Here is a 12,661-nt window from a genome sequence, read left to right as displayed (position 1 = left end):
TCTTCAGACTTTTAGCAATAAATGTCCTTCAAAGAACCGTGTATTCCATGGAAGACAGCTTGAAATAATAGAGAATTCTAAATAATAGATCATCCTTCCTCTGTAGACTCCCACGATGTTGTTTCCCTTGGTCTGGCTTTGCTAGTGGAGGGCTAGGCAAGAAGATTTACCTCTGACAGGTGGGCTGGAGTATTTCCATGTAGTAACCTGGAATGTATTTCCCATAGAAATATGTTTTAAAAAATGGTTAGCTTCCTATAGTCCTAGCTTTTTAAGCTTATGTATTTGGTAAGCTGGGATGTCCTGTACAGTCTTCTAGAATACATGTATATAATGCTTTTGCAAATTACCTTTTCATCCCCAGAAACTATTTGTCAGTATCACTTAGAAGAAAATCAGTTTTGTCCCTCATTTCCTCCCAAGTCTCAAATCTCCTCAAATAGCTTTGGTGTCTTTCCTATAAGTCCTTTCCTTGCTTACAGCTTTTTGCCTCAAGAGACAGTGTAGCATAGTGTTTAAGAGCCATTCTTGTTTCATAAATCTACACAAAATATATACTTTTATTCATAAAACAAATCTGGCTTTTTTACTTGATTTGGAGATAGGAAAGGATTTACATTACAAATGAGTTATCGGTCATCTTTGGTGATTCTATTTCAAGAAGTTTTTTTTTTTTTTTTTTTTTTAAGAAATCTGTGTTTATCTTGCTGAAATTTAAATGATTTACGCATAGTAGAAAACCAAAAGGAAAAAAAGATTCTCATTTAGCTGTATTATTTTTCAGGGAATTTTTAGTTTATCTAAATTTTAGAGGTGGGAGATGCTTGAATCCCTGATGGATCTTTCTTTTTATAACCTAAGGTGTGACATATTTATTTGTACCTTTCCTTTATATAAAATTATGAACTTACAAATAGCACTTAAAAGTAGAAAATAGTATTTTTTTAATACTTTATATATTTTAGATGCTGCTAGGGTTCAGAAACTGCACAGTGAATAATATGAGCCCCTTGAGCTGTTCCCAGTTGAGTGTGAGTTTAGTGCAGTGCCAGTATAGAGGTACCATAACATCTGCCGGTTACATGGGGAAGAAGCAAAGCTCAGCCTAGAGGGAACAGAGGAGGTTTATGGAGGTCTAGTCCATCTTAAAGAAGAAAAAAGTAAAAAAATAAAATAAAATAAAATAAAAATATAAAATAAAATAAAATAAATAAATAAATAAAATAAAAGAAGAAAAAAGTGCTAACCAAATGAATTGGAGTGGTTAGGGAAGGCATTAGAAATTGTTATATGAGAGAAGAAAAAAAAAGAAAGAAAGGGATCCCTGGGTGGCGCAGCGGTTTAGCGCCTGCCTTTGGCCCAGGGCACGATCCTGGAGACCCGGGATCGAATCCCACGTTGGGCTCCCGGTGCATGGAGCCTGCTTCTCCCTCTGCCTGTGTCTCTGCCTCTCTCTCTCTCTCTGTGACTATCATAAATAAATAAAAATTAAAAAAAAAAAAAAAAAGAAAGAAATTGTTATATGAAGAGGCATGTGGGGGATAAGGGAGCAGTATGGTGAACCAAATGAATGGTCTTTGCCCAGACAGTTGCTTGTAGATTAGGATGAGTTTGTGTTACAAACAAGAGCTATGAGGTCTAACCTTGGTGTAGTACATGATGTTGCAAGTTTTTAAATAGAAGAGCCAGCTGGTCAGATACCTGTTTAGGAAGAGAATTGCCTACAGTTTGAACACAAGTCAAAGGGCATGGGAGAGCGTTTATTAATGCTTACTCAAATTAGAACATAATTTCTACTGACAATATATGTATATTACCTACAGGAATGAAAAATGATGTTAGTATATATAATATATGTATGTGTTGCATATTTTATCACAAAGTTGTATGTTTTGGCTCTAGAGTCCAATGATACAAGGATGTGTAAATGTTTCAAAAGTTTAGTGATTTTTCATTCATGAAAGTTCTAAGGCTTTTTGTAGGAGTATTGAGTGTTCTCAATGTACCTTTAGTACAGACTTAATGGTATCCTTTCCTCTTTTCTCCTTCAAAAACTGTAGGTATTTACCTCCTGAGTGTTTTGTAGTTGGAAAAGAACCACCAAAGATTTCCAACAAGGTTGATGTGTGGTCAGTCGGCGTCATTTTCTTTCAGTGTCTTTATGGAAGAAAGGTAAGTTAGAGTATGCAAGATTCTGCTGTATGGAGAAAAGTTGAATTTCCCATCTTAAATTTAAAGTTTTAATTAATTTAAAGTCAGTGTAGATCCTTCTAAAGGAAGTCAGGCTTCTGTTTCTTGGTAAAATTTCCATGGATCAGATTATTTTAATATCACAGCAGCTTACTTGATCTCCTTTTTGCCCCCCTTTTTTTTCTTTAAGTAAAAGAAGAACCGATCTATTAATAACGCTAACATTTTCTACTGTTAGGGTTCTGGAGCCAAAACACTCCATTCTTTGTACTTACTCACATTGTCTCCCCCACTCCTACCTCACTCCACACACACTCAATTTGTCCTGGGCATCGTGTCCCCTTATGCTTCCTCAGGGAAACTCCATCAAACTTAGTCTTAATTCTTCCCAAACCTCTCTTTATTTTAAAGACAGAGCTACAAGCTGCCATAGATACTTTCCAGTCCCTTCATGTTGGTGTGGAGAGAGAGGTTAAGGCACTTCTCTAGGAAGTCACTGCAAGTTAGAACAAACCCAGAGCTGTCAGTGAAGGAGTGTAGCATGCTCAAAGTATTTAATTCTTTGGAGTTTTCAGACATTTCCACTGCTTCTTACTTCTTTAGTCATGTTTCAGTTTTTAAAACAGTCATAATAAATTTTTAGATTTTTAAAATATTTTTGTTTTATCTTGATTATATTGCAACAGCATTACAGTCTATGTTTATGCACCATGTTTAAGCTATATTGAGGAATTAGGTGGGTTTACTCAGCCTTCTATCAATTATAACCCTATTTCTATGAGAATGTATCCCAAGTTCCAAATAACGAAGAAGAGTTTTTAGAACACAAATCATTTATATCTTGAGGATTCAGTGATAATTACTCTGTTTAAATATTTGTGAGAAATTCCTAAACTTTTTTTTTTTTTTTAAGCCATTTGGTCACAATCAATCTCAACAAGACATTCTTCAAGAAAATACAATATTAAAAGCCACAGAAGTCCAGTTCCCTGTAAAACCAGTTGTAAGCAGTGAAGCAAAGGTATTAAAGTTTATGTAAATAAGTTTTGTGAAGTAAATTTTATTTCATAAATTGTGTTGAAAGTAAGTACAGTTGACTTCTGAACCACATGGGTTTGAACTACATAGATCAGGTCCTTTGTTAATGTGGATTTTTTTTGACAAATAGTACAGTACTGTAAATGTATTTTATCTTATGATTTTAACATTTCCATTTCTTTAGCTTACTTTATTGAAAGAATATACCATATATATATAACATAAAATATGTATTACTCAACTGCTTATGTTATCAGTAAGTCTTCCAGTCAACACTAGGCCATTCATAGTTTTGGGGCAGCCAAAAGTTATATTTGGATTTTCAACCATGCCCCTAAACCCCCACACTATTCACAGGTCAACTGTACTTATTAGTAAATAAAAAAAGAGATTGCTGCCACAGTAAAATTTGTCCACTAAGGACTGGTGATTTGCTCTGGAAAGAGTCTTTGGTTTTCATCTTTTAAAGACCCAGATACAGTCCCTGATTGACAACAGCAACTTGCTTTGAAAATTAAGGAAAAATCACAAGACCTTTATGTATCAGCATATGTTAATACCAACATATTTAAGTATATAAGAAGTTAAAAAGAAGTAGTAATAATAACTACCATTTATTTAGTGATTATGTACCAAGCATTGTGTTGATACTTAATCTTTTAACAACTGTATAGATATTTCCCATTTTATAAAGTAGGAAGCCATCCAAACCATAGCAGAATTATCTTGTCCAGAATCATACAAGCTAGAAAATAGCAGAGCTGTGGCCTAAAGTATTCACTTCTGCTAGACTCCAGAATTCACTGTTGACCTTATGCTGCCCTACAGTAGCTCTTGAAAAAGCCTGACCTCTTCATCACCTCTGCTTCCATGTAGCAGTCTATGAATCAGTAATGAACAGCTTCCTGTAGTTCTAATCCATCTGTCTAGTAACATGGAATAGCATCTGTAATTAATAGCAAAATGTTAATGGTGCTTAATATCTTCCCATTTTCATTCTATTGGCCTTTCACCTTTGTATTTTCACTCTTCCTTTGTTAGACTCATCACAAAGCTCATTTCTCTGTGATTCCTATTGGAATCTTCTTTTTTTTTTTTTAAGATTTTATTTATTTATTCATAGAGACAGAGAGAGAAAGAGAGGCAGAGACACAGGCAGAGGGAGAAGCAGGCATCGTACAGAGAGCCTGACGTGGGACTCGATCCAGGGTCTCCAGGATAACACCCTGGGCTGCAGGCGGCGCTAAACCACTGCGCCACCAGGGCTGCCCTGGAATCTTCTTTTTTAAATCCTATGAAATTCCTAAGAAAAACACATGAAGGTTCCAGTTTTTTCTTGGCAATAAGGATAATTCATAAACAGGCATTATAGTTTCTGTATTCTTAGAATGTAGGTAAAATAAGCACTGCTAGATATTGCCTCTGATCGAGGTCACAGTGACCTTCATTATTGAAAATGTACTGGTTTTTGTGAATCACAAACAGTCTTAGAAGATAATTCATTATGCTTCAGACTAAGATCATCACATACTTTTCTTAAGGTAATATGGCTGCCTGAAAAGAACTTGACAATGCTAGTGTCTAAATTTTGCCTTCCTTTCTATCTGCAGCATCAGTGAGAACAGAAACTAAAAAAATTAACTGACAGAAGTGACCAGGAATGAATGTGGTTTGCCGAAAAGAAGTCCCATTTAGCCATCTCTGTTTCTAGTCTTAGGCTCTTCATAGGCACCACAGTCACAGATGTGGGAAGTAAAGGGGCACATTGTTTTTTGTGGGGTTTCGTATGCGGTGTTTTTTTTCAAACCTTGTCCTTAGAGCAAACACCTCTACCAAGTACTTCCACTGACCTGGCCTGAGCATTGTAATAAGTACATGTACTCCTTGTAGACTAACGTCAGCAGCTTTTCCTCTACTGAAACTTAGGTGTTAAACTGAACTCTAGGTTTCAGAGACGGCATTGAAAATGATTCAGAAAGATTTTTGATAAGTATTTGTAAGCTAACTAACGTATAATAATAAGAGCTAGTTTGTTTTTAGAGGAAAAATTACTTATCAAAGTAGGTGCAAAATGCTTTAATTCATGAATGTATATAGAAGTTAGGAATTTTAAGACAAGCTAGTTACTTTTGCTGTCAGCAATAAGGAAATGATTAATTATCCCTTGAAAATGTTTTATCTGTTGCAAAAATTGGATGAATCTCTCAAAATAGGATATTTAAGGTATAATTCCACTTAAGTAAAGTTCAGAACTACAGTAGTAGAAGTCAGGATAGAGATTTCCCTGCTAGCTTGGAGGCAGAGCCAGTGCCTGGACAGAGGCATGAAGAGACGTAGGGGGTTCTGGTTAGGTTAGGTTTGATTGCCAGCTACATAGATAGATTTGCTTTGTGTACCATCTTAGATTTTTTTTAATACAAAGCCATTCTGAAGGACAATATATAAAAACCAGTTTAAGAAGGAAAAAAAATACTGATTATATTCCATTATTTAGTTTTTTCAGTACTGATATACAATATTAACCTAGGAAACAAACCCCAATAGAAGTATCACTTCATTGTTCCCTGCATCTTAAAAAATGTGGCACCCCCCAAAAAAAGGCATCATACCCTCTAGCCAAAGTAAACTGATAGTAAAATGGAATGAGAGAAAATTCTAGAAGTCTGGAATTATTATATATGGAGAAATGCAGCTTTCCATATTCAATATAGTATTTGGAAGTTCTTGCCAGAGCAATTAGACAAGAACGAATAAAAGGAAGAAGTAAAAGGGTCACTATTTGCAAATGACATTATATATAGAAAATCCTAAAGACTGTACCTTGGTAAAGTTGCAGGATACAAAAATCTGTTGTATTTCTATACACTACTAATAAACTATCAGAGAAATTAAGAACACAGTCTTTACAGTTGTATCAAGAAGAATAAAATACCTAGGAATAAATTTAACGAAGGAGGTGAAATGTGTACTCTGAAAACTATAAAACATTGATGAAAGAATTGAAGGCCATGCAAATAAATGGAAATATATCCCTTGCTCATGAATTAGAAGAATATTTAAAAGTCTGTACTACCCAAAGCAATGTAAAAATTGAATGCATGCCCTATCAAAATTCTAATGGCATTTTTCACAAAATAGATCACCCAATTCTAAAATTGGGATGAAATCACTAAAACCCTGAATAGCCAAAGCAGTCTTGAGAAAGAACAACAAAGCCAGAGGCATCAAACTCCTTGATTTTGAGCTATATTTCAAAGCTGTAGCAATCAAAACAGTATGGTATTGGCATAAAAACAGACAAATCAGTGGAACAGAATAGAGAGCCCAGAAATAAACCCAAGCTTAGATGGCTAATTAATTTATGACAAAAGAGGGACGCCCGGGTGGCTCAGCGGTTAAGCACCTGGAGTCCTGGGATCAAGTCCCACGTCGGGCTCCCTGCATGAAGCCTGCTTCTCCCTCTGCCTGTGTCTCTGCCTCCCCCCCCCCCCCCCGTGACTATCATAAATAAATTAATTAATTAATTTAAAAAATTATGACAAAAGAGCCAAGATTATACAGTGGAGAAAGGATAGTCTCTTCAATAAATGATGTTGGGGAAACTGGACCACTGCTTTAACCATACAGGAAAATAAATTCAAAATGGATGAAAGCCTTGAATGTAAGCCCTGAATCCATAAAACTACTGGAAGATGTAGCGATTAAGCTCCTTGACATTTGTCTTGGTGAGGATTTGTGGATCTGACACCAAAAGCAAAGGCAACAAAAGCAAAAACAGACCAGTGGGACTACATCAAATAAAAAACCAGTTGCACAGCAAAAGAAACCATCAACAAAATGGGCAGCCTACTAAATGGTAGAAAATATTTGCAAGTCATAGCTGACAAGGGATCAATATTCAAAATCTATAGAGTTGGTACAACGCAATAGCAGGGAAAACAGGGAAGAGATACCTGGATGGCTCAATTGGAAGTGTCCGGCTCTTGATCTCAGGATGAGTTCAAGCCTTACATTGGGCTCCACACTGGGCATAGAGTCTATTTTAAGAAAAGAAAAACAATCTGATTAAAAAATAAGCAGAGTATATGAATAGATACTTCTCCAAAGAAGATATGTGGCCAACAGGTATATGAAAAGGTGCTTGGCGTCACTAATTCAAAACCATAGTCAGGGGGCACCTGGGGGGCTTAATTGATAGAGCACACAACTCTAAATCTCAGGGTTGTGAGTTTAAGCCCCATGTTAGGTGTGGAACCTACTTAAAATAAAAACCACAGTGAGATATCGCCGGATATCTGTTAAAATGGCTATTGAAAAATAAAAAGAAGTGTTGGTGAGGATGTGGAGAACAAGAAACCCTTGTGTACTACTGATAGGAATGTAAATTGGTATGGCCACTGTAGAAAATAGTATGGAGGTTCCTCAAAAAATTAAAAATATAACTACCATATGATCCAGTAATCCTGCCTCTGGGTATTTATCCAAGAAAAGTAAAGCACTAATTAGAAAACATCCCTGTACCCCTCTGTTCACTGCAGCATTATTTATGATAGCCAAGACATGGAAACAACTAAGTGTCCATCAGTGGATGAATGGCTAAAGAAAATGTGGTTTATAGATACAGTGGAATATTTTTCAGCCATGAAAGAAAGGATCTCTTGCCAGTTGCAACAACATGGATGGACCTTGAGCACATTATGCTAAGTGAGATAAGTTAGAGAAAGATACCATATGTCTCACTTATATGTAAAATCTTATTAAAAAAACAGGGACGCCTAGGTGGCTCAGTCGTTGAGTGTCTGCCTTTAGCTCAAGTCATGATCCTGGGGTCCTGGGATTAAGTCCCACATCAGGCTTCCTGCAAGGAGCCTGCTTCTCTCTCTGCCTCTCATGAGTAAATAAATTTAAAAAAACAAAACCACCCAAGCTCATGAATACAGAGAACAGACTGCTGGGAGGCAGGGGGTGGGAGATGAGCGAAATGGACAGAAAGGATCAAAGGTACAAACTTCGAGTTTTAAAATAAGTCTTGGGCAGCCCAGGTGGCTCAGTGGTTTAGTGCCGCCTCCGGCCCAGGGCATGATCCTGGAGACCTGGGATTGAGTCCCACGTCAGGCTCCCTGCATGGAGCCTGCTTCTCCCTGTGTCTCTGCCTCTCTCTCTGTCTCTCTCATGAATAAATAAATAAATAAACCTTTAGAAAAACAAAATCAGTCCTAAGGAGAATAGCTTAAAATTTATCAAAAGAAAACAATTGTCTAAGTTGTTGTACACCTAAAACAATGATAGATATTAGTTTTTAAAAATAATTACCATGCCATCCAGCAATTAGTTTTAGCTATATACCCCAAAAAAGCAAGGATTGAACAGATACTTTTATGCCATTGCTCACAGCAGTATTCAAAATGTCAACAGATAAATGGATAAACAAAATGTGGTATGTACATAAAATGGAGTATTATTCAACCTTAAAAAGCAGTGAAATTCTGATGCATGCTACCACATGGAGAACTCTTAAACATGATGCTAAGTGAAATAAGCCATACACAAAAGGACAAATACTGTATGATTCCACTTACAGAACAGTGGTTACCAAGTGCTGGGGGAAGGACAAGTGGAGAGTCGTTTAATGGTACAGAATTTCATCTTTTGTTTTGACTATTGGATGATGAAAATGATCTGGAGATGAATGACCTTGATGTTTCATAACGTGAATGCACTTAAAATATCACTGAATTGTATACTCAAAATAAAATGCTAATTTTCGTTCTTGGAATAAATTTTTTTAAAACTGGGTACACCTTTCCAACAGGAAATGTAAATGGTAGCAGTAATCATTTAGACTATAAAATCAACAACTAAGGGCTGGGACTTGAGTTTACTTTTGGAATAAGAATTTTAATGCTATAGAATTTTTTGAAGATTTGAATGCTAATGAAGTGAAATACACTTACTGTCTTAAACGTGGTCATTTTACAATAGGAGCCAGCTGACTGATGTGTCAAAGGGGCACAAATTTTAATTTCTGAACTTTTTTTTTTTAAGGCCTTTATAAGACGCTGTCTGGCCTACCGAAAAGAAGATCGGTTTGATGTGCACCAACTGGCAAATGACCCGTACCTTCTTCCACATATGAGAAGATCAAATTCTTCAGGAAACTTACACATGGCTGGGCTTACAGCATCCCCTACACCCCCTTCTTCAAGCATAATTACTTACTGATTTTCCTCCAAAATTGGCATGATATCTTTGAATTGCTTCCAGATACACACTTGAGTTTGAGAGCATTTGATTGTTTTTTGTTGTTTTCTTTTTCACACAGGACATGGTTGAGAACTATTTGTGAACTGAAGTTCTTCATAGCGTCATTTGTATGAGTGGATCATGGACAATGAATAAAATGTACACTTTTGACTATAACCCTGAGCAGTGAAGGATGACTGCCTGTTGCACAGAAACAGGAATACCGTGTTAAGAAAAATTGTTTGGGGGAACACTGTAAATAACGTTTATAATACTTAAATACATTTGGTTGTTACTAGAGAGTTCTAATATGAAGGGTAGTTTTTCATTATTTAAAAACACATGGAAAAAATATTTCTAACACAAGAACTATAGTGCCTGGATACATTCTTCAGCATTCAGCGGTTAATCTGCTGAAACCAAAGTAAGAACTGAATGACGGTGACAGTTGTGTTTTATAGTAGTAGCATGTGAGAGTTAGAATCTTTGGACTTTGGACAAAGTTACACTTTGTCACTTGCCTATTCTGGCTTTTACCAAGTTGTACCTCGAAACCACATGTCTGTTTTGTTTTTTTGTTTTTTTTTTTACTAGTCATGTTAACGGGAGAGCTATTATTTCTAGATCTACTTTACACCTTTGACAAAATGAGCTGCTTGTTTTGAAATCACTAAATATCTCTGATGTTTTCAGTATGTTTGAATTAAGATATTTTTCCCTTTGTTACCAGGCCTTGTTCATAAACAAGTGACAGTATGTAACCAAATGCAGATCAGACCAGTTCTATGCAGGATAATGATAAATTCCCTTCTAGCTCTATTGTAAATTGTTGTACAGATGTTGTATTTCAATTACCAAGTTTCAGCAGCTTATTCTTGTACAAATGTTTAAAAATATGGCTTTTCTAATTGGATATTGTATTTTTTTTAAGTCTTCTTGAAAGGCGCTTTAATTGCTGCTAAATGATGTTGCTTCTTTGCTAAAAAATCTAATGACCTCCTTAAAGGTGCAAGTTGACTGTACATCGTATTAGAGAGATATTAAAAGCTGGCATTCATTAACAATCAAGGCATATAAAAATGATCCATCTTGGACATGTAGGGTTCACTAAATCAGATTCTTGGGTTCTAGGGCTGTGGAGCACATAGATAACTAGATTTATAAATTGTTCATGTTTATCCTACATTTCTAGAAGGTTCTTATCAGAAAGGTGGGATGGTGGTCCCATAAATAAGTTTCTTGTGGTTTGTACAGATTTGTTAAAATGTGAACATTTTCTAACTGCCTTGTATGGTAGAAACCATTCTTTTTCAGGATGTTGTATTTTACTCCTGTAAGAATTATTTGTCACATTCATAATGCTGATACTTACATGTAAGTTGTCCATGTTGCCGAAAAAGGAGGTGATACCACAGGTTCTCCTTAATATTGTACAGTTAAACTGTGGCTCTTATTTCTCATGTTGCAAGCCATTTTGTTTTCTCATTGTACATATAGACACATTGTCTCTTAAGATGCTGCTGAAATTGTAGAGAATGTAGCCAAAACAGTAATAAACAATGACAATTAAAATTTAAGGACTATGAAAATTACATTTGAAGGGAGCTTTTAGGATATTAACTGACTTGGCTCCTTCAGAATCAGCTCCAGTAGGTTGTTTAAGTGTACTTCAGGACAGGTAGCAAGAGCTTTAGGCTGTTAAAGTACTAAACCTCATTATCAAGGCTAAGCCTGAGGAGGCACCAGAGCTCTGTGAGGAGTGGCCGCAGGGCTATACCTGCTCCTCTATAGATTAAGATGGAAATTCTGTTTTTAAAAAACACTGATATGGTGATGAAATGTTAGCATTAATTGCTTTAGGTGCAGCCTACAACTTATTAGTTTGGTTGTTTGAGTTTTCATCTTTCCAAATCATTAAGTACTGTGTTCATATAGTAATCGTCATTTATTGTCCTAAATTCATTGACCTACTAAGTGGACACATAACTTCTAACAATAGGTGGAATCAGTGATGTAGATGAGATCACTGTGTGACCATACTCTTCAACTGAGTGAAAATGTAGTACAGGAAACCAGGCCATAACAGGTGACTGCTGCCCAGGAGTGAGCTCAGGGAGCCCTTGAGCATCGAAGATGCACAGGACATAAATCCACTTCGACATCTAAGTTATTCTCAACAAATGCTATAGATTTGGGGTCACATGCCATTAACCCAGCAGGTACAGGATGGCTAACTGAGCCACGGTGAATCATTTACTGTTATCTTCACATGGGAAACAGGGGTCTACCACTGAGTAATTTCAGTCACTGGCTACCTTTGGCTCTAATACCTTCTGAGGCTTACATGGTTTTTGGTCTCCTGGATTCTGTCCTCGGAAATAAAGCAGGTCTTTTTTTCCCTAACACATGAGCTAAGTGTCTCCCTTTAGGAGTCAGGACTGATGCAACATGAAATAGTTTATACATATAATTTAAACATGTTTCTTTGATGTGAATTAGCTGTAGTGTATGCACGTTGAGAGGAAGTGTAGAAACCACTCTAATTTGTAAGTCGGGAGTTGAGTAGATTTTTTTTTTTTTTTTTCAAAAACAAAGTCAGGTTTATTTCCTTACCGCCATTCCTTTCTGCTAACAAAACTCAGTTTAAATGGTACATAAAATGTGAACACATACTCTACAAATACCTTACATGAACCCAAAATGGACAGTTTCAGCAAAACATTAAAAGAGTATATTGTTTGCTGTTCATTACTTATTAAATACAATGTTGATTAACATGTCATTAGCTATGTTTTAGTGCTTAAAGGACACAGTCCTTTAAACTTAAGAATGTAACTAAATTGCTGTTTGAAATGTGAAAAAGTTAGCCTTATATCTTATTCATGAGAGAGATACAGAGAGAGGCAGAGACACAGGCAGAGGGAGAAGCAGGCTCCATGCAGGAAGCCTGATGTGGGACTCGATCCTGGGACCCACACTCTGAGCCAAAGGCAGACACAACTGCTGAGCCACCCAGGTGTCTCCCACTTTAAATTTTGACACGTTATCTGATCATTTCCCTCCCTAATAGAACTGAACTTAAATGTTCTAAAGGCTTAATCTAATTCAAAAAGTGCTTTAGCAGCTAATTTTTAAGATTCAGCTGGGAAGATGGTGTTATTACAAAGATCCTAAATTCATCCCCTCCCAC

General features: G+C 36.3%; 1 protein-coding gene across 3 annotated transcripts in view; it reads left to right on the top strand.

Moving 5' to 3' along the window:
- TLK1 (tousled like kinase 1) overlaps positions 1-11,874 on the top strand; it is a 150,654-nt gene extending 138,780 nt beyond the window's left edge. For 2 of the 3 annotated variants that reach the window (XM_038584809.1, XM_038584810.1), the window contains 3 exons: positions 2,061-2,172; positions 3,104-3,211; positions 9,274-9,450. In XM_038584809.1, coding sequence (XP_038440737.1) covers positions 2,061-2,172; positions 3,104-3,211; positions 9,274-9,450 — 397 coding nt within the window. Of the gene's footprint in view, positions 1-2,060; positions 2,173-3,103; positions 3,212-9,273 lie in introns of all 3 variants that reach the window. The other variant, XM_038584808.1, reaches the window with a different exon arrangement.
- Positions 11,875-12,661: the final 787 nt, after the last annotated feature.

Source organism: Canis lupus, chromosome 36 (assembly GCF_011100685.1).
Source record: "Canis lupus familiaris isolate Mischka breed German Shepherd chromosome 36, alternate assembly UU_Cfam_GSD_1.0, whole genome shotgun sequence".
Lineage (NCBI taxonomy): Eukaryota > Metazoa > Chordata > Mammalia > Carnivora > Canidae > Canis > Canis lupus.
The sequence above is the reverse complement of the archived record's forward strand: the minus strand, read 5'-3'. Positions and strand labels throughout refer to the sequence as shown.